The 23533-nt window shown below is 31.1% G+C and overlaps 1 protein-coding gene across 6 annotated transcripts in view; it reads right to left on the bottom strand.

Annotated features, from left to right (window-relative positions):
* LOC148619687 (cadherin-23-like) overlaps positions 1-23533 on the bottom strand; it is a 185604-nt gene that overhangs the window by 101103 nt on the left and 60968 nt on the right. For 4 of the 6 annotated variants that reach the window (XM_088579862.1, XM_088579858.1, XM_088579859.1 and 1 more), the window contains 19 exons: positions 23247-23356; positions 21604-21732; positions 20995-21053; positions 19490-19754; positions 18520-18747; positions 17912-18006; positions 17541-17703; positions 16913-17024; positions 16311-16423; positions 15137-15255; positions 14689-14858; positions 14317-14414; positions 12786-12911; positions 9101-9165; positions 7682-7943; positions 6866-7108; positions 4491-4588; positions 1247-1409; positions 405-525 (listed from right to left, as the gene is read on the bottom strand). In XM_088579862.1, the coding sequence (XP_088435988.1) occupies positions 405-525; positions 1247-1409; positions 4491-4588; positions 6866-7108; positions 7682-7943; positions 9101-9165; positions 12786-12911; positions 14317-14414; positions 14689-14858; positions 15137-15255; positions 16311-16423; positions 16913-17024; positions 17541-17703; positions 17912-18006; positions 18520-18747; positions 19490-19754; positions 20995-21053; positions 21604-21732; positions 23247-23356 (2739 nt within the window). The remainder of the gene's footprint in view (positions 1-404; positions 526-1246; positions 1410-4490; positions 4589-6865; positions 7109-7681; positions 7944-9100; positions 9166-12785; positions 12912-14316; positions 14415-14688; positions 14859-15136; positions 15256-16310; positions 16424-16912; positions 17025-17540; positions 17704-17911; positions 18007-18519; positions 18748-19489; positions 19755-20994; positions 21054-21603; positions 21733-23246; positions 23357-23533) is intronic. The other 2 variants (XM_088579861.1, XM_088579860.1) reach the window with 2 other exon arrangements.

Genomic DNA, 23533 nt, shown 5'->3' with positions numbered 1-23533 from the left:
AATAGCTTCAGTTAACTTGAGTATAGTTAGTATGTGAATGGATCTTTTTGAAATTGTACCACTAGGTGTCATACCACGAAAGAAAGGCTAATGTTAGATTGATTTTTTGGAGTTGTGACTTGAACCATTTAGGATTGGATCTTTTTATATTATACCACAAGGTTCTATACCACAAAAGAAACGCTTTAATGGACTTTGAGGTTATGACTTAAACTGTTAAGGACTGGGGACAGGTGAGCTAAAAAATTAATGAAAGCATGAATTTATGAAACAAAAATTGTAAATGAATGAAAACAAGAATTCATGAATGGACAAATGAAAGAAAAATATGAAAAAATAACTATTTATTGAACCCAGAATTAAAGCCTGACACTGTCCTATGCAGATGAAGCAGTATGTTTTACCTTTGTCAAACTTTGGTTTATTGTCATTCACATCAGTAACACTAACCACTACTGTTGCTGTTGAAATTCTGGCTGGTTTGCCTGGTTCGTTGTAAAATGGCTTTCTGTCTGTAGCTCCTATCTAAATGAAGAAATATGCAAATGTTTTGAAAGTCAACATATAACAAGTGTATTACAAGGCATGAAAAAGATTTTCAAACTAAAAGAAAAGAATATTTAATTATATAGATGACACTCTTTGAAAAAAAAAATCTTTCAATGGATAACAATATAATGACCTTACCAACTGAAGCATACAAATATTTTCACAATAGCTACATGAATTAATGTATATAAAGTCCTGTAATTTGATGGAACAAACTGCATTTTTATATCCCATGAATTAATTTTCATATCAAGACAAGCCCAATTTAAAAACAAAATAACTATTTTCATCATTTTTTTTTAAATGTTGGTTGTTCACTCAAAGGACAGTTAGTTTGAACAGCACAAATTTGTATCACATCCCATTCAATTTTAAAAAGGTTAAGTACTATCTTGAATAAACTCAATTATTTGTATGCAAACGTTTCATTTAAAACTGCATATATTGGTGTGTCTTACCTTACAACTTAAAAGTCAAACATATACAAAGCACTAAATATTTTCTCACAGTTTATTTTATGATCTTAGAGCATTGTTTCAATGAGAGTATATTTATATTTGCAATTAAATAAAAAGGTACATGTAGAACTTGCAATTAAATAAAAAGGTGCATATAGAACTTGCAACAATTCCTTATCAATATTTTTCCCCAAATAAGATGAATGACATCTTCTATCCTTTTTTTTAGTGTTGCTCACCACAAGATTGTACTTCTTTACAGTTTCATAATCAAGTTTTTTGACAAGGTAAATATTCCCACTCAGTTCATCAATACGGAAATGTCCACCATTGTTACCACTCTGTATGCTATAGTGCACTGTATTAAACTCCTCTGTAGGGTCAACATCTATAGCTTGTATCCTGTGATTTATGTTAAAGGTAAATTAGTCAACAATACTGATTTGATTATCAGACATTGTATTCTCATTGTATTTCACCTGTAAGTTTGATAACTAGAGTTGTTGTTTCATAGGTAATTTCCTAATATCTTTGCTTAACATTATCAAAGTACTCATAAACTGAATCAATCTACATTGACTGCTTGAATTTTTTTATACCTCAAATAATTGTTAAGTTGTTAAAATAAGGATAAGATAAAGTAAAAAATCTGGATTGCCTACAAACGTATCTAAACACAAGATTGTTGTTGTAAATTGTTCTCATTGAATTTCTTGATTTAAATTTACAATTCTGTTTACAACTGACATCCAATTTATCTTAAAAATATCACACAAAAATTCAATTGGCATCCTAACAGTGTACTTAACATTTATGTAATATTCAGGTTCATTGTCTGTTTTCATGGAACACCTATAGATGAATGATTACAGAACCCTCTCATATTTTGCAGCATAATCAAATTATAAACTATTAGTTGGTCTTTTCGAGTTTCTAAATTTTCAAGGTTAAATTCAGTTTAGCGAACTATAGGTCGAAACTGTCTGTCAAATCAAATTACAAACTACTAGTTGGTCTTTTCCAGTTTCTAAATTTTCAAGGTTAAATTTAGTTTAGCGTACTCTAGGTCGAAAATGTCTGTCAGATCAAATTACAAACTACTAGTTGGTCTTTTCCAGTTTCTAAATTTTCAAGGTTAAATTTAGTTTAGCGAACTCTAGGTCGAAAATGTCTGTCAAATTACAAACTACTAGTAGGTCTTTTCCAGTTTCTAAATTTTCAAGGTTAAATTTAGTTTAGCGAACTCTAGGTCGAAACTGTCTGTCAAATTAAATTACAAACTACTAGTAGGTCTTCCAGTTTCTAAATTTTAAAGGTTAAATTTAGTTTAGCGAACTATAGGTCGAAACTGTCTGTCCAATCAAATTACAAACTATTAGTCAGCCTTTTCCAGTTTCTAAATTTTCAAGGTTAAATTTAGTTTAGCGAACTATAGGTCGAAACTGTTTGTCAAATCAAATTACAAACTACTAGTCAGCCTTTTCCAGTTTCTAAATTTTCAAGGTTAAATTTAGATTAGCAAACTATAGGTCGAAACTGTCTGTCAAATCAAATTACAAACTAGTAGTTGGTCTTTTCCAGTTTCTAAATTTTCAAGGTTAAATTTACTTTAGCAAATTCCAGGTCAAAACTGTCTTTCAAATCAAATTTCAAACTAGAGCCACAATTGTTAAAGTCAATCTTGCCCTTAGAACCATGTACATCACATCTAGCTACAACTATTTCTCAGTTGGTAAGCTATAGCTCAAGTGATACAAATTGTTGCATAGACACCTATGTGTCCTGTAAAAGCACTTACTTCCTTGGCATTAGTTCAAGAGACACATAAACATTAACACCAAGCCTAAGAACAAGATTTCAACAATAAGGTTTATCAAAGGAAACACTAGCCATGCATTTTATTCCATAAAACACCTTGTAACAGCTGTATCATCACGTATAATTTTAGATACATCTACGTTTGAAAAAGGAAAATATTTTCTTAACACATGGCCAAATAACCAAACAGAATGATTATTACGAATAGCAAATAGCAGTAACACCAGACAACAGAATGACACCATTTCTGGAAAAATTACTATGCCACCATCTAAGCAAAGTTCTATTCTTATTTGTTATCTCCTTTGGATGTTACAAGGCAATAACTGTACTGAAAATCTGTTAAGATCAGTACACAATTTGTTTTCAATCAGTTTATAGTTTGTTTGATTCAGCATTTTTTTGTCTTGTTTTTCTGTTTGGAGGGATATAGGATAAGAATGACTTCTGTAGCCATAAATAATAGAATGTACCCTTTCCACATTAAAGTATGATAATGCTAAAATTGCCCACCTCTCTTGATAAGCAACATTCATTTTTTGGTAAAAGGGGCCATGTTTTCTCTTGATAAAAATTCCTAACGCTAACACCTAATTGAATTCTGTCCAGCAGTGTCTGAGGTGAAGATTAATCCAAGTAATTACATTAAAAATAGCAAAAAAATGCTGAAAAATGACAAAACTTTCAACATGGCTTTACATTTACACAGAAATTTGACCACAGATAGATCTCATCATTACGAACATTTTAACCCCTTCAGAATTTTGCTAAACCTTATTGTTTTGCAGACGTATGGGAAAACAAAAATCCCTACATCAGTTCTACAAAGAATACCCTAAGGAAAATTCATATCAAGTTTGGTTCTGATTAGTGATGTAGTTTCAACCAATGCTAAATCTTAGAACTGAAAAATCTCATATAATCAGAAAGAAATTTCTATCATACACAGAATTGTAAAGAATGTACAAATAAAGAGTAATCAGGGAACCACGATTAGACTGGGAATTAAAAGAATATATTCCAAGGATATAGGCTAGACAGGGAAAATAGACACATACAACATACAAAAATAAAATAACCAAAATAACAGGTACAAAGAACAAATGTAACTAAGTAACTTGACCTCTACTAAAAACTGGGAGTATGGAAGTGTTGAAGTATGGCATATTTTATCATATTGACCTTTTCACAAGCTACTTATAATAGCAGTAAAATTTGTTTTCGACTGCAAATTTCAATGGCCTAAGTCACCCTGGTAATAATTAAGTGGAGGTCAATAAAATCAACAATCCTATCTAAAGAGCATTGACATCTTAGTATGAAGAGAATTTAAATTCAACGATTAGTAACTAACTGTTAATATTGTGTCTGACAAAAGTTATGAATTTTGGAATTAAACCATTACATTAGCCAATTGTTTTCTAAAATAACCTTTAAGAAGTTTGGGCTAATTAAGGAATGACATATTTTTTTTGGTCTATGAAGAAATAATCTCAATCACATGGTGCACACTAAAAACCTGCATAGCTGGTTTTTTTCAAGGGTGCACCACGAGCATTGAGGTTATTTTAAATATACCAAATAAATATAACAGTCATTCCTTATAATTTAGTTTTAGTATCAAGTACCCAAGTTTCCTACTGTTGGTTATAATAAAGTTCTTACCTCAGATCATTGACCTTTCCACCTACTTTTTTATCTTCTCCTATGGGCTTCAAGGTAAAATTTGTTTTATTGAATACTGGACTGTGGTCATTGACATCCTAAAATTTGCAAATTTGAAAGTTATTATGCCTAGTCCCGTGACAATGTCTCACCAGAAAAGAAAGTCAGGGTTACAATCCTAATGACATAAGTTCAATCTGAAGAACCATGACTTTTACTTTGATGTAAAAGATACTGCAAAAAATACAGATATCAAACTAACTGTGATATGGTGTATGTTACATCTTATTTCTTATAAAGCAATATTAAAAAATATAATAATGAAAAAAAAAAAATTAAAAAAAACGGTATAAATAAAATCTTCATGATGAGAATGATGTCCACTGTGTGAACCTACCAGAAAGATTCATTACTAAAACATCTAGAATAGATAATATCAACACTGGTTAAAAAATACAGGTATGGCAGAGCTTACAAAACATATTTTTCAAAAGCTTTAAATTTCTAAGAGAGACAACTCTCACAATATTAATTAGCCAATCATCATCAATTTTTCATATTGTATAAGATATTTATAGCAGAGACCATTGATATATATTTTAAAATAAAAATACTTTGACAAATGTAGGAGTAAGTCACTTAATAGTAGGATGGACAGACAGATATCTAGCATTTCTAGTACAAGTATTTAATTGTTCCTATTTTATGACATAAATATTTGCCTTTTATTGTTTTATATTTCAACTGTTACCAAGACTCAGTATTGTAACTTCAGTGTAAATTTCATCCAAAATTCAAGGCTTTGAAAATGTAGGTGTGAGAGCACTTACAAAACAATTTTTAGACAAAATTTCCATGACAAAAAAAAAATTCTCACAATATTAGCTAAAAAATTTTGATTTAATGATACATGGTATAGCCATTTTAGATACATATATTTTTAAGTTGCTAATGTTGTTAGAGACTTCTTGCACTCGTAATTTCAGTACTTAATATTTGCATATGATTTGCATAAATATGTACTTTTGTGCCACATAATGCTGCAGATCCTCGCTGTGTTTACCCCCATACCGTCATAGTTCTAGCTTCATACAAAATAAAAATGTACCATCAAGTATCATACATGTGTGTTCCATGTGTGTATCTTGCTTGTACGAGAACAGGAAGTTTACATGAAATGATTGGTTAGCTTTGAACGTTACCCAGTTTCCAATTCAGGCACTGAGGCTATATAGGTCATATACATAAGCACACCCCGATATTTATGAATATTCACTACTGGCTACTTAATCTGGTTCGCTACAACGTACCTTTTTTAAAACATATCATGCACATGTCTATGCGTGTTTTTTTTTGCTTGTATTAGAACAGGCAGTATACATTAAAAGATAAAATGCACAAAATTTATGTAACATTACCCAGTTTCCCATTCAAACACACACATTCGTTAGAATTAATTATATTAAGGTCATACAAAAATGTATATATATTATAAAGACACAGATTTCTACATATATAGCCAATGCCGGTTGTTCAATTTTGTTCCAGATAATTGAAAACATTCAGGTCATAATGGTTACGAAAGAGTATGCAATAATATCAAGGGAACCAAGATTTTAGCGGAAGTCATCCGATTTTAGAGCATATCGCATTTGTACCATTTTGGATGTTGAACATAAGCCAAAATCAGTGACAATTAGCGACTTCAGTCTTTGATTTTATAAATCTGTTGAGAAATATAGGACTAGTTCAGCTTACACAGACAGACGCACATGGATGGATTATGCACATTTCTAAGTCCTGGCATCATGTGGCAGTGGCAAAATAGTTTACTGATATTGTGTAATTGAGAAGTAATTCGATTTTACATCAAACATAATTGTGGTTCAGTTTAACTCGAAGAATTTTATTGTAACTAGTAAGAATTTTAGAAATTCATTGACTATATTATATATTACAAGGATAATATACACTTTTATGCCCCAGATGGCCAGAACCAAATCAACCAGTGCTCTTTTGATTTTGAATCACTTTGAAATATATTGAACTCTGATATTTAGATCTTTGTTAGTAATTTCCCCTTATCAACTGATAGTAATTATACCTACATAGCATTTACTATTTTTTAACACAGTTCAATTGTAACACCTGGGGTCACAGTTGTCAGTGAACAAACAAATGTGGATCCACAGGGGATTTTTACTAAGTTATGTATAATTATGGGAAATTGAACAATCAGAACTCTTTTCATAAAGAAATTTCATGCAAAGTAACCGTCTATATAATAAAACTGAAAAATTGTATTCAACAAATGGAAAACAGTTCCATTGAAAACCAACATAATTGAAGATTTTTTATTCATTTGTCTTACTAACCTGAATTATAATTGTCACATTTTGAATAGCCTCTTGCTTTCCAGGGCACTGAGAATTATACCATTTGATTTGAACAATGTTCTTTTCCTTAATTCCATCTTGATTAATTTGAAGTTTCTTTTTAGCATAAACCCACACATGATTAACATGAGAACCTGTCATATCAACAGTTATATTGAATGGAATTCGCACACCGCCGAAAGAATTTTGTCTGTTTTGATCAGTTGTATCATCATCATGAATCTGTAAAAATGAATTAAAAATCCTGTAAAGGTACTTTTAGTATTCATGGATATCTAACTTTGTAGTACTAGTATGCCAAAATTTGATAAGATCATGAATTTTATTTAAACATTTAAACTTTGTGTAGAATCTTTACATTTCATTGTTAGTTAAATTAGATTTTTTTTCTACATAAAAGAGTTACCTAATTGACATATTCAACTTCTAATTATTTTTTGTGTGAGTTCATATTGCAAGTGATGAAGTTTTTTATATACTCTCTTGTTTTCATTATTTTCAGTTTTTATCTGTCCTCTACATTATGTATATAGATCATCTCTTTTCATGTTTTTCTGTTTTTGGTCATGTATTATGATGTCACTGAATTGTCCAGATAAGCTCATTATTTAGAATAAATGTTTGAAACTATATTTCAGATTGATGGTGTGACAACCAAGAATATGAAAGTTACTATGTGTGGAAGTTGCATAAATAATACTAATTAATTCTTGAGTTCAGAGGAGTGACATATCCTTAGACATAATTTACTCATATTAAGCATTTAAGTCCTTGACAAAACACAAAAATATTTACCCAACAATCATGGAAGTTAATTGGTTGTTCGTATTCCTTGAAGACATAAGTCACTTCCTTAACCTCCTCACTGTAGTATGGACAGTGATCATTTACATCCTTGACATGAACTATGACCTCTGTTGTTCCAGTTAATGGTGGGTCACCTTGATCTGTTGCCATGACAACTAGTTTTATATCACCTGATTTGCCTAAAACTTCACGGTCCAGTGCATCATGTACTCTGATCAGACCATTATGGTCAATGGTGAAGTTCTGACTCCTACATTTGATAAATGATAAATATTTTAAATTTCCTGAAGTGACAAAAATAATACTTTGTAATTGTAACTTAAATCAGAAATTCGATAGAGACTGGTTTACAAATTAAAGGGAGACAAGACGCAAACTTTCTTCTTTAAATTTTAAATAACAATATTAATTTCACCATACTATATGATTTGTGTAAGTTTGTTCCAAACTTGTTTATTTTCATCAGATTTTGATAATTTCATTTGAAAGAAAGAACAATACACAGAGTGACAGAATTCATCACTTGGATCTATCATCCTAATGAAAATAAAAGCCAACAAAGACAAGAAACAATTTGGCTTCTCACTTTCTAAACATAATAATTGCAGGTCAGTGGAACACTCTGCATCATATACATTAGCTATTTTCCAAAGATTAATTAATTTTTTCAGGAACATGCATACAGTTTCAATGTACCAAAATGGAGATTGAAAACCAATGACATAGCCATTCCATATATGATACCGGTAATTGAAGGCACTTCTGGTTTTCATTTATACATACTGTGAAAGTTCGAATTGTTGGGGACCAATTTTTGTGATTTTCGTGGGTAGGTCAATCCATTAAATTTGGTTCCCAACAAATAGTAGATTACCACTGATGTGTATACTGAAAATTTCAAAGCCGCGAATTCAAGATTCCACGAACTTGTGTTCCTTCCCTGATCCACGAATATAAAGTACTTTCACAATATAAGATCATCATGAAACCTCAAATAAATCTTTATAACTTTATTTAACTTGGTGAGAAAACATTTGTCACACTTGAAAATAAGCATACTATAGTTTTATAAAAATAAATATATATAGAAAGATAATATTTGAGTCACATCTCTTTTATTATCTAATATTAAAAGCAAAAGATTTTTAGGCTTCATTAAAAAGGAAAATATGTAACAGAAAATACAGTGAAACCAGTCTAAACTGAACCCCTTTCGTACAGTAGAATTTGTTTTCTTTAGACATAGATTAAGCTTATCAAGGTCCAAAATACATTTACATTAAACTGATACAAAGCAACTTCAAAAAGTGTCTGGTTTAGACAGGTTTTGGGTTTATTTGGGGTTTTATTTAGACAGGTTTCACTATAAATCAAAATAGCCACAAACACTTGTATCTAGTTATTTACCATTCAGTCTCTATAAGGCTATATGAAATGTTCTTGTTACTAAGATCAGAATCCCTATCAGTTGCCTACAACAGAAAAACACACAATAGACAGCAATGAATGAAGAATATGCTTGAAGAACAGTTTCAAGAATTTGACAGATGTGTTAAAATTAAAAAAAAGTAACATAAAAGCATGGAATCATTAGTGTGTGTAAAAAAAATACCGGTAGTCTAAATGACTTTACATTTGACCTATGACTACATTAAAAACAAAAAGTAACTATTTAGGTATTAATATGGATATCAAATATGTATTAAAATTGATCATATTCCATTAAATGATATTGATTTTAAAGATTTCACAGAAATAAGAATAAAATGACATAGAAAATATCAAACTATATCTCTTCATTAGCAAAGGATAGAAACAAATAGTGCTTTTCTAGCAACATTCTATAAGTAATTTTTTACTCCACTTCTACCTCAAAAGTGATTGAAAAGGTCATAATCAGAGATTGAAGTCATAGTTTTAACACAGTAAACCTGTTTAATTAATTTCTGAGAAGAGAAATATCATAAACCCAGTTTCATAACAAAAAATCTTGAATTAAGAATTTCTTTAAAAAAAAAACATTTGCCAGTAATCAAATTTTGACCAATCAGAAAGCTTAGAATTGAAGTTTAAGAAATAACTCAAGGATTTGAGGTACTTCTCCATTAGAGACTTTTTATGAAACCCAACCGGCTATTTTATGATTTTATATATGCCTTGTTGTATGGTAATTAACTTGGCCTTATGCTTTTAAAGTATAAGATCAACTAGAAATACTGTGAGCCCTCCCCATCCCCCCCCCCAAAAAAGGGAAAAAAAATGCACAAAAAATTTGGCATAATAAATGGTCCATTTTCAACGATTTTTCAAAGAATACATTTCCTTGGCCATTTCCACCTTTCTTTAATGAGTAAAACTTCATAACAGGGAAATGTAAAATTTGACACTTATACAAATTGGAAGGGAGCTTACTTTAATAGATATGAACAATTCAACAAAGTTTCATAAAAGTTAGTGAAAGTGTTTTTGAGTTATTGTGCAAAACCTTGAAAATCCACCTTTTTTAAGTACAAAAATTCATAACACGGAAACGAATAATGTCAAACTAATAAACATCAAAAGGGAGCTTATGTCAATAGATATAGACAATTCACAAAACTTTCATAAAAGTTTAAATCCCCTTTTTAGCTCACTTGGCCAAAGGCCATGTGAGCTTTTGCCATCACTTGGCGTCCGTCGTCCGTCCGTCCGTCCGTAAACTTTTACATTTCAATCTTCTTCTCTGAAACCACAGGGCCAAATAAAACCAAACTTGACACAAATGTTCACTGGTATGAGGGGATGAAAGTTTGTGATTTTGGTGCCGATCGGAAATTCAAGATGGCCGCCACCGAGGATCTTAGTTTAACATTGGACCCTATGGGAGAAACATGTAAAAATCTTCTTCTCGGAAACCACTTGACCAAATTAAACAAAACTTGACACAAATGTTCACTGATATGAGCGAATGAAAGTTTGTGATTTTGGTGCCAATCGGAAATTCAAAATGGCCGCCACCGAGGATCTTAGTTTAACATTGGACCCTATGGGAAAAACATGTAAAAATCTTCTTCTCGGAAACCACTTGACCAAATTAAACAAAACTTGACACTATTAAATGTTCACTGATATGAGGGGATGAAAGTTTGTGATTTTGGTGGCGATCAGAAATTCAAGATGGCCGCCACCGAGGATCTTAGTTTAACATTGGACCCTATGGGAAAAACATGTAAAAATCTTCTTCTCGGAAACCGCTTGACCAAATTAAACAAAACTTGACACAAATGTTCACTTTTATGAAGGGATGTAAGTTTGTGATTTTGGTGCCAATTGGAAATTCAAAATGGCCGTCACCGAGGATCTTACTTTAACATTGGACCCTATGAGAAAAACATGTAAAAATCTTTTTCTCGGAAACCGCTTGACCAAATGAAACAAAACTGGAAACAAATGATCGTTGGCATGAGGAGATGAAAGCTTGTGATTCTTTTGCCATTTCAAAATGGCTGCCACTGTGGATCTTAACTTAACCAAAGTTTCCGCTCGAGAAAATATACATCTAGAGGTCGCCACATGATCTTCAACAAGTGGGAAATTTCCTCCATGTAGCAAGCTCTAAATTGCCCCAATAAAAACAAAGTGGATAAATCAGTGAACACAATACTGAGGGGGGGCTGGAGGGGGTCTGATCCCGGAATCCCGACTTTATTTTTACTAAATCCCGAAATCCCGAACAACAAAGGAACTTAAAAACTGCTAAAATCCCGATTCCCGGTGGATTTATTTCCCGAAATCCCTGGCTTAATTCTCAGAAATCCCGAAATCCTGAGCTTAAAAACCTCTGATCCCAGCATCCCGAAAAAGGTCCGGCCCTTCCTCAATACTATATCAGTTTATCATTTATGGTAAGAAACTAAAATGTTTTAAAAAAAGACAACTACATGCCAGTGACTATATTTCCTGCCTTGGGACAGGCGCAAACAATATGCAGCGGGGTTAAACTAGTTTTGTTGGATCCAAACCCTCCCCCTCTATACGGTCAAAGGCTAAAATAAATACAAAGTTAGACACACAGTAAAAATCAACCTGAAATACATCCAATTCATTAGAAAAGTACCTCAACAATTATTAACAATAACATAGAAGACAAACAAATGAGGTATAAACAATGAATGCTCACAGTTACTGAAAGCAAGCTCAGGACACAAATAAGGATGACAAATCTTCAAGCCTCCCAACACAAAAAATATCAGTTACAAAACTTCCAAAGGATTTAGAACTGCAACATCATAGACTATGTTGGTCTAGCAAGAAGTTGTGCAATGACTAAAATGCTAAAATATGAATGATTAAGTTATAATGTAATGATCTAATAAGAGTATCAATATTTTTTCCTACAAAGACAAGATTTAATGATCTGACAACAATGTCGAATTTATATCCTTTATGAATCAGTCTATTTAAATAATTCTTAAGATTTGATGGACATTGTTTGCATTTATGTGCCTTGTAAACTATATTTCCATACAAAACTGGATGTGAAATGCCTAGTTTAATAAGATTAGTTTTTTAGCAAAGTAATCATGTTGGAGGCTAAGAAACGCTGTGTTTTGCAGAAATTTCATGGATTCCGCAAAACAATGGCAATTTCTGCATTTTTAAAGGCCTGGTTCCGGATTTTAGTATGTTGGGGTTGCAAACTATGCATTATGTCCCCTTTCCAACCTGTCCCATGCAATAATTCCTGTTTACCAATGCTTTAAATTGCAAGAAAATCTTCATCTAAGGAAAATTCCTTGTAAATTTACGCAAAATTATATGAAATATTTAGCAAGTAATTAAACCAGGTGAGCGATACAGGCTCACGTGAGCCTCTGGTTAAGTACAAAAATTCATAACACGGAAACTAAAAATCTGAAATTTATAAAAATTGAAAGAGAGCTTACGTCAATAGATATGAACAATTCACCAAAGTTTCATAAAAGTTTGTGAAAGTGTTTTTGAGTTATTGTCCGAAGTGTGGACAGACAACAATATACCATAATACGTCCTGTCTTAGACGGGCATATAAAAACTGTCATCATTCTGTAATTATCAGTGTTACCAATAATACCTGAACTTGGACCACATTTATATTCTTCTTGTTCTCAGCAACACTCCCAGAATAACTGTTTTCATTAAAGACGGGTGGGTGGTTGTTAACATCAATGACAGTTACAGTTACTGATGTTGATCTAGTCTAAAATTTAAAAAAAAATATGTGCAGACTGAAATTTTGCAATAAAAAAGAAATCAAGTTATAAAGTCAAACCTGAATAATACAGTAAAGTGTCTTAACCAGTCATATTAAGAAGTCAATTAATATCAAATTCAATGTATTTTGAACCTGGGTAAACCAAAAACTGCCTAAAACAAACAAATATTTCACTCTCAAAGGAATTTAATTAAGACAGGTTGCATTGTATCATTTTAACAGGGGTGATTGTTCATTTAACCATTACTAAAATGTCTTTTGATCTTCTTAACTTGAATTAATATTAATCAGAATATCATTATCTAAAACCAAAGTACTGAATCTACCTCTTACAAACAATTAATGTGTAAAATTTCTATGCTAGAACCTCTTTTAATATGAATAAAAAAGTTTGGTATACAAAACTTCTTTGAATATCAATAGATATATGGAATTCTGAAAGCAAGCTGCTGATATGCTTTAAAAGAAAACCCTAATTCAGAATGAAGTCTTTCTCTAAATGTCCTTTGAATTATCTAGAAAGGACTTCTGACTCAATTCTGCTACTTCACTGCAGAAATTGGATTATCTCCACTTGCAATCAGTTGTGATGATTAAAGATGATTGGTCTAATTAATTAGGATCTACTTTGTAAGCAAGTGGTTAAATGCAGGCAAATTTTAAGTATGATTCTGTCTAAAAGCCAGGCAGGGTGATTCATATTAACTCAAGATAATCAATGTATTTTTTAGTACAGTTTCTATGTCAGAGGCCACTCAAGAAATTCCAATAAAAAATATTTGGGATAAAGAAATGCATGAACAACGAATCAGTATTTATAAGCTTCTGCCTGGTTTCAAGACAGAGCTGTACTTAACAACTGGGCAATGTTTAATTCCAATAAATTAAAAAGATTCCTGTTGTTTGGAATTTTCAAAAATTTCTACAGTTTTATTGGAGAAGGCCCATTTTCTTTAGCCAAAACTTCGTTTAAAGTTTTTCCATTCCGTCTGTAGTTATATATACATATAGTTTTTTTTTACTAACTCCCTCAAATATTAAAAATGCTGTTCCTCTATCTGAAGGGAAATCAAGTAACAGAAATAATCAAAGATTGAAGTCTTCAAAGTCACTAATTATCAAATTTTCTATGCCACTTGCTTTCAACATCCAAAATGGCAAAAAGTCACAAACAATATTAGCGACTAAAAAAAAAACATAATCCAAGGATCATGATTAGACAAAGACAATAGCCATACACAAAAAAAAAGAACATGAAATAACCATAATAACATGTACACATAACTAAAAGTAAATTACTATAACTAGGAGCATGGACCAGTTGAATTGGTAAGGTAAGTGTTGTCTGCTTTTCAAAAAACATTTTCCAAATAATTCATTTATTTCTTACGTTCAATGTATCACTAGCTATCAAATTAAATTTAAAGGATCTTCTATCTATCAAGCTAGACTTTGTCAACAAGACACCATCTGGTTGCATCTCAAAGTCTGAAAATATTTAAAAAAGTAAATAACAAACAAACAAAAATAATTCCTTTTTAAATATTAATTAAAAATTGATAACTTTTTTTTTAAACTTTCAAAGACATTTTTATAAATATTTCAAAATACCTAAGCACTGAGGTAAAATAAAAATTTAAAATATTAAAAAAAATTTAATTTCAAATTAGAAACAGAAATTGAGGAAGAAGTTACTGTAAAAATAAGTTTTTTAAGAGACTTGACACTGTATATATACTGTAAATAATAACTAGGTATACACCTGTGGAGTCAATAGAATATGTCAGGTTGCCACCATCTTCATCTAATGCACTGACAATTCCTAATATGGTATCAGTTGGTGCATCTTCCTTTACAGAAAATGAGTAGTTTTTGTTGAAGTGTGGTGAATTATCATTCACATTTTCAATACTAATCTCAACAATGGTGGTACTGAAACAAATACAAAATCACAATTTATTTTTAAATAAGATAATTATTGGCTTTGTGCTTATTTGTACTTGTCATGAGTGATGTCTCTACCAAGATTTCTTATATGCTGTGCCTGCGTTAAAAGTTCTAACAATCTTGTCCTTACAACAAAAATAATTTCTGAAAAAACCTAACTTCTGAAAAATTCATTTTGAGCCATTTATGTTTCAGAGCATCTATATACAAGGTAAGACATCACACACATGTTCCGTGAAACTTCATGATGGTAGTATACTTACTCTGTTAGGTTTCCATTATCTGTTGCCACAGCCTGGATAGTATATTGATGTGGCCTACCATCATAGTCTACACCACTGGAAGATACTGTTATCTCACCACTGCCGCTTACTTTAAATATCTTAAACAGCAAATAATGATCCATTACTAAAGGCTTACCAGGTATAGTGAAAAATATAGACAGAACTGAAAATGTATGAGGAAATATTTATGGTAATTATTTTAATCCATTTTAATCATTCCAAGCCTGTAATAAAACTGATTGCTCACATATTTTAACATCACACATATGATTAAGTGTCAAAGGCTTAAGTAGCCGTCTTTATAAAAATCAGATAAGAGGTGATTTGTGCATATCAAAAACCCACCAAATTCAGTTTTATTTCTTGTTCAGAAACCATTACAGATCAAATTACCAGTCTCAAAATTTTTATTTGGGGCTGGTGCTTTTGAGATAAGATTTGTATAGATTGTACATTAAATAAGCACTTTGCAAGAGTTATCGTCCTTGATTTGGTTTGATTTGGTTGATTTTAGTGACAGGTTAAAGTGCAGTTTTCTCAAAAATACAGATCTAAATACAGAAAGGACTATTGTCACATACAAATATAGCATATGTAGACCAAAAAAGCATCATCTGATCGATGGGTTTTTCTACACCATGAATCATCTTACCATAGCAGAGTCTGAATTTTATATGGACTGGTATTTAAAACAACAGTACTTTTTTAGGAGTAATAAATTGATCCTATGCAGTTAATACTGTTACTAAACACATTTTAAGGTAGATCGTATTTTCAAAACCTTCCTTAGAGATGATGTTTGATGAACATACTTTGATATTCAAATCTGAAAAATGGATTTTGAGATAAGTGAGACATATTGTTTGTGATTTAATAGCATAAGGACATTTTATGTAGTATTTTGTATGATTAATTGGAATACTGGTCTTTAGCATTTCTCTAAAATTGGTATACAGGATACGTATCTGACAACAAAATTTCATAAGCAGTTGAGGTGGAGTTGCCGTTACAAGAAATACAGACGGATGGACAGACAGACAGACAGACAGACAGGGTGATTCCTGTATACCCCAAAACTTCGTTTACTGAAGGTAATAGAAGAAAGTCATCAAACATTTTTTTCACAAAATAAAATTTTAATTACATTACTTACTGTACTATTCAAACTGTATTTTATTGTAGAACCTTGATCCTTATCCTTTGCTTTGATGGTACAGCCACCTTTACTTGTTTGTTTGTTCTCAAGGAAGACACATTTATAGGTTGCTGAAAAGTACATTATAACAGTCTTAGCACCTTCAAATTTGACATTTCAACTTCAAATCAAAAATTATTTGACCTAAAGGTGTCTGATCCTGTTTAAAAAATCTCACAAATCTGCCCTGAAGTTCTCTGCCAAGGATTTCTTTTCTAATCTATGAGTTGTCAATGATTTAATTGCAATACCCAACATCCAACCCTATTGAAAACCAACTACCGATAATTTTCACTAATCTCGCAAGCAACAAGTAAATTTTGTTGCAAATCAAACAAAATGGCACATGGAAGGTCTGGTGCTGTGTTAGTGGCTTTCAGTTTAAGTAATATAACCCGAATTCGTAAGAAAACCGACTCTTTCTATATTAAACAAATTCAGTCAGCAAATGATACTTAACACTAATTGAAATTGCTTAGGTGTTTTATATTTATCTTACATTTAAATCAATAAAACAAGTACTTTTTTCATATTTCTCTCTTTTAATACAATTGACTTGCCTTGTAAGAATTGAGGAGCATTATCATTGACATTTTCAACATTTATCACAACAGTGGCTGTATCATTGATATAACTCCCATTGTATAATATGTGACCATCACTAGCACCAATCTGTCAAAAAAAAATAGGAATATTTACAATGAACTTCTTAAATATTGTAAAAAATGAGTAAGGATTCTAATAATAAAACATTCAAAAGAATTTCTGTAACTTTTGGTCCAATAACCCACACAAAACAAGACTGTACATTAGGTAAAATGAGAGTTGCTAATTTTGGTTGCAGTCACCAGGAAAAGTAAAGTATAATTGCAAATACAAGTTTGACTTAAAAGTCTAATTTCAGTAATTGTTACCATTACCTTTTAAGGTATACCAGGGATGACTTTATGAGGTAAACAAATAAAGCAAAAATTCATATAATCTGAAGTAAGTATACATTAAAAAAAAAAGAAACGGTAAAATCCTGATTTGAAAAAGATGAATTCTGATAAAAAGCCAAAAAAATCATCCCTGTACCTTTCCTGTACATTTAGCATCACTTGATGCAGAAATTACAGACAAACACATCTGTCAACTCGACAAACACACACGCCTACTTGAAGTTAATAACTATATAGCAGAACTTACAGTTAGAGTAAATTGTGTTTTTTTTTCATAATCTAGTGGTTTGACAAGTAAAATCTCAGCTGTTCTACTGTCCATATAGAAATGTCCATTAGGATCTCCACTACTGATCCAATAAGTCACTGTGTTATACTGTGGTGATGAATCCTTATCTCCAGCTATTATACTGTACAGAGTAAAAGCAGCAAAATTGAAATTGCAACATAGTTTAATTGGTAAATAGATATCACTCTTGATTAGTAAAATTATTATAATGGTGAACAAGAAATATTCTATAAATACATGTTTAACAAAAATTTAAAAGTAATTTCCAGTCTATTTATTGCAGTAGAGTACATTAAGAATCAGAATATTTCGGGCCTAACTCATTTTACCTGTTATCACTTATGGAGCTTCCAACATCTAGACTCTCCCTCTTTGTAAAATTATATGATGAACTCTTAAACACAGGAGTAAATCTGTTTACATCCTATAATATCAAATATAGTCAGTTTTAAAGAAAATAAGATGACAGTAAAACATTATAATAAAGTTATTGTTATTAAGAGCTAATGGCCCCAGTGCCACAAAACTTTAATAATTCCTTCAGTCTGAGAATTTTCCATGGTAACTCAATCAAAGTCTTGATAATCTCACAAACAATTAAGAATTTTCTAAGACTAATTAAAGGTAATTGATTGACCTGTGCTAATATTTTTCATCCCAGTGAGGTTGTTGTCTCTTTGACATACTCACCATATCCATTCTCCTTATTCAGATAAAGCACTGACTAGGCATAGGTCTGGATTCAATGAGTTTTGGTACTACATTTTATTTTTCATTATTAAAATAGTAGGTAAAAACAACATCATCTCATTACTTAATAACCAAAGCTTTTTAAAAATGGAAGATGAAATTTGTTTTAAATTTTATATGAGAAAATTAGAAGTTGAAGCTACTAACATGAGTACAATTATAATAATTTCCTATGAATAAGGCCAACCTGAACATTAATGACAACAGTCTGTGTTGCAGTGTGGGATGAATTACAGACAGGAGCATTAAAAACCGCAATTTTGAGAGTTATCTGCCCTTTGTTTGTATTCTCCATCTTTAAAGGCTTTGAGGCTGACAATTTACCAGTGGCCTGGTAAACAATGAAACCATCATGAGAACCAATGAAAGAATATTTCATCTGTCTGTTTTTAGGTGTTTTGTCCATGTCTTGAGCCTGAAAAAAAATTAGTTAACATATTTATGGTAATGTCTATGCACTAATCTATGTGAACTCGAACAGCCATTTAAAATGGGTCTTATTTTTGTTTTTTTTAAAATGCTGTTCTTGTTTAGAAAAAAATATTCTATAGATAAGAAGAATTGGTAGAAAGGAAAAGAAACCTAAGAGCATGAATTACTAACTAGCTTATAACTTGAATTCGTGATTTTGGAACATTTTAAATTTTTCACACCTTATACTAAAAACAACAATCAATCAAGACAGGAATTATCAGGAGCTGTAAAACAATGATATTCACAAAATTATAACATAACAAGACATTAAAACTAATATATATATCTTATTAATCTTTTTATCATAAGTATAGTTGACATGTTGTTTATAAAAGCTGTATAGACCAAGAATTTTAAAGTGTCTTAAAGCGAGATAAGGCATGGATTCACAACTGTATGTTCTCCCTTTAAATCAGGAAGAGTTTGTTTTGCATGAAATCTTGATTTTTCACGAAGTCTACCCCAAAAAGTTTCTTGCCTTGCTTTGCCTGCCCTTTAATTCTATTTTCACTACAACAGTAGAAATGGTAATTCAAAATAAAGTAAAGCTTGTTTCATGCACACCTATGTATCTTACCTTCAACACAGTTTCATCAACATCCATTAAACAGTACAGATGGAATTATACATGTGGACAGGCAGTCAAACAGGGTGATTCCCAATTATGAAAAGCAATTATTTACCTGCACTTGGTGAAAGTTCCGTGGTGTAGAAAGCTCATTGAATACATAAGTAAATTTTAGGTCCTGTAAATTGAAATATGGACAATGATCATTTACGTCCTTGACCTCTACTGTAACCTCTGTAGATCCTGTCAGAGATGGCAGGCCATGATCAGTTGCTATGACTACAAACTTGATTTCTCCTTTGTCATTTTCTATGGATTCTCTGTCCAGTTTACTCTTTACTTTGATGTGCCCTGTATCACTTATTGTGAAGTTTGTATTCCTGTTTAAAATACAACATAATACAAATATTTGGTACAAGTATTTTCTATCCTTACATCTAATGAGAAAGAGGTACAATCTAAATGATATACTGGTATATGATAACTTGTTAGAGAAGAACATAAGAGGAATACATGTACTAAACTAGAAATACTTTAAGTAAGCTTACAAAGAGAATACCTCTCACTTAAAATGAAGCAAATAAATGTTAAATGATACTCAATTCAGTCCAATTATCTCCCATCGAAATCCCCTGAGGGGTTAATGGAGTTAAGGATGAGATGCCCTTATAAGAACATGTAAACCATAAGTTAATTTATCTCCTTTTGGGGTATTTCAAAAGAAGTTATTTCTTTCATGTACATCTACATATGATGCCCAACTTCCCCTAAAATTTCATCAAAATCTCTCTAGCAGTTCAGGTGGATTTCTACATCAGAGATTTAACATGTAAATCCCTACAAAGTTGGATTGTCTCCATTTGGAGTCCCCCTACAGTAATTATTTTCCTTCCTGCACATCTTCATATGATACCTACCCTTTCAACAAAATTTCATTAAAATCCACTGAACAATTTAAGAATATTTACCCATACAGGATATGTGGACTTAGAAACAGACACAAAGGCTGATCCCTGGATACCCTGAACGCTGATTCCTCCGGGATATAATTACAGTACAAACAAAGATGAACAGATCATTTTTTATTTCCTTTAAGTCAACAGATTTTACTTTTTGATACAACCTCACCAAAAACTAAGCAGGATAAATATTAAAGAAACAGACTTATTGAAAAATCCAAAACAATCTATAATTATCAATCCTGACATCAGTTAAATTAGTTGCAGAAATGCAATACCAAATAACAATTGTTTCAAAAAAGGAAAACAATAAAGTAATGTATACATCTATATTGAAAAAAACTACTCATAAATTTCATACTAAATGTTTACATACTGTTATCAAACTTACTATGGACTCTCCTACTGAATGTTCACATACTGTTATCAAACTTACCATGGACTCTCCTACTGAATGTTCACATGCTGTTATCAAACTTACGATGGACTCTCCTACTGAATGTTCACATACTGTTATCAAACTTACCATGGACTCTCCTACTGAATGTTCACATGCTGTTATCAAACTTGCCATGAAGTCTCCTACTGAATGTTCACATGCTGTTATCAAACTTACCATGGACTCTCCTACTGAATGTTCACATACTGTTATCAAACTTACCATGGAGTTTCTATACTGTATGATAACAAACTATTATTTCCCTTGTCTTTGTCAGTGGCCTAAAATAAAAGTACTAGTAATTACCAGTTAAAAACTATTTGTACCAATAAGTCCTCTGCTTTCAATTTTACTAATCATTAAAGAACCTACCAATGTTAAAAAGTGGACTATAGAGAAAGATGTAATATAAGTTTGATTGATATTCTCACTATTTCTACTGATATCAGATGAGCTACCTTTACTTCCACTCTGGCCTATCAGCATATCAATTAACCCTTAAGTTGGATAATCTCCCCTTGTAGATCTTTGATAAATACTCTTTGTATTGATGAAAGTATATGTATGATATCCAACCTTCATGTACAGTTTCATAATGCTATGTAAATTTTAGGTAGAGTTGTACTCACATGTTACAGATATGTGATAAAAAAGTAAACCAAAATGAAAAATACACTGTGTATCATTAAATATACATTGTGTACAATGTCATGTGACATTCAAATGTGTATCATTAAATATACATTTTGTACAATGTCACCTGACATTCAATGAAATAATGAACCTAATATAAGTTTATCAAAATAGTTCAACTATTTTGTCAAGACATACCATTACATGTCCCACAATAATTTGTGGAGACTCCTCTGAAATGTTGTTGAAGATGTATGATACTTTGTTGAAAATGGGTTTGTTGTCATTGATATCAATCACTGTTATACTGACTGTCGTTGTATTGACCTAGAAATAGACATGAAATCAAAACAAAATTACTATACCTTTGATAACCATCCTCCTTTAAAGCACATAATAATAACAACGCATATGACAAATCCTAATGAAATAAAAGACAATTGTACAATGCTTAAATGAAAAGTATTTGTGTCGTAATATTACTTTTTAGTTTGATTGTGAAGATTTACCATGAATTACTTTGTTGATGTGACCATCCAGAGATTATTTAAAGGTGTGTTTACAATTATTGAAGACCTTTAGGTTATACATTGGACAGAAAATGTTTTGATTCAAATACATAGCATTATTCCCCATATATACACAGAAAAAGATCTAATATGATTTAAGTTGCAGAAGATTAAAAAAGGCATTCAAAACTCCAGTGGAAATTTACATTGGACAGGATAGATAACCCCACAGAAATAATGTTTTTTTGTCAGATTTATGTCCTATTTTTATCAATTTCATGTAATGCATGATACTTCTATGGAACTTTTTGTTTCCTTATTGACTATATCGCTCATTATGTTAACCATGATATGTAACAGATTTGGTTGTGTTGGGTATATTTAAATCTTTGGGTAATTTTTAACAACAGAAAAATAATATTTTCTGGCACTTCCATCAATTTGAAATTTTTTAGTAAAAAATGGTATTGTTTATACATGTATCTGCAAACTATTTATCAACAGATTTGCATTTATTTAAAAAATCTTTTAACCTAAAAAAGTAGAATATTTACTTCATTGTTTTCATCAAAATTAGAATTCTTGAAATTAATATCTCAGAAAAATGGGCATATGGTTTACCATTTAGGTTCTAAATCTAAGTTGTTTGGTAAAAGATATGAAATCTATATTTAAGTTGTACATTATTCTCCAATCAATGCTAAAACACAAACTATTACTAAATTTTATTTACCAGATAAGGCATAATTATGATTTTGTATCAAATTTTATTGTGATATCATATCCCCTTTCCAATGTCAATTTCCATAAAAAAATTAAAATTTATTTGGCTTATTTAGAGGTTTCCAAACAATAGAATTTGTGGGACTTTCTTCTATTTGGGTCATAATACTGTAGGTCAGAAATTAAGTACCTGGTGTTGTAATTAGTTCAGATAAAGGGTAAAATTTTGCTGGAAAATTGACTGGACTATATGGCCTTATCAGCAGAACTAGATGGACCATCAACTCATAAAAATATCTCATGATAAATTCTTTTACTCAATTTTCACAATTTTCATTGCTAAGTAAAACAACTTCAAGTTTTATATTTCCAAAATTTTTAGAACCTTTGTAAGACCACTATTTAGCAATAGAAAAAAAATACATTACATTTCTTTATAAGCAAGTGTGTAACTGGTAACAACAATCAGCAATAAAATGTAATGATTTAATATTGTTATTCTTATAAATGATACAAAAAACTATTCACTTCAATATAATATGTATTAGTGGTAAAGATTGGCTGGTTATCATTGAGATTTCTTATACCCACAATAACTAAAGTGCTCACAGTGTGTTCTCCATCTGAGACCTGAACAGTAATATTCAATTTTTTTATTGTCTCATAATCAAAAGGCTTCTTAGATGTAATAATGCCATTATCTTTGTCAATTGAAAAATCTGAAAAATAAAATCAAGATGCATGTACAGTGAAATCAAGGTGTATGTACAGGGAAATCAAGATCCATGTACATTGAAATCAAGGTGCATGTACAGTGAAATCAAGATCCATGTACATTGAAATCAAGGTGTATGTACAGTGAAATCAAGATGCATGTACAGTGAAATCAAGATGCA

Source organism: Perna viridis, chromosome 4, assembly GCF_037379345.1.
Source record: "Perna viridis isolate PV_CMFRI_1.1 ecotype Kerala chromosome 4, ASM3737934v1, whole genome shotgun sequence".
NCBI classification, from domain to species: domain Eukaryota; kingdom Metazoa; phylum Mollusca; class Bivalvia; order Mytilida; family Mytilidae; genus Perna; species Perna viridis.
This window is presented reverse-complemented; position numbering and strand designations above follow the sequence as displayed.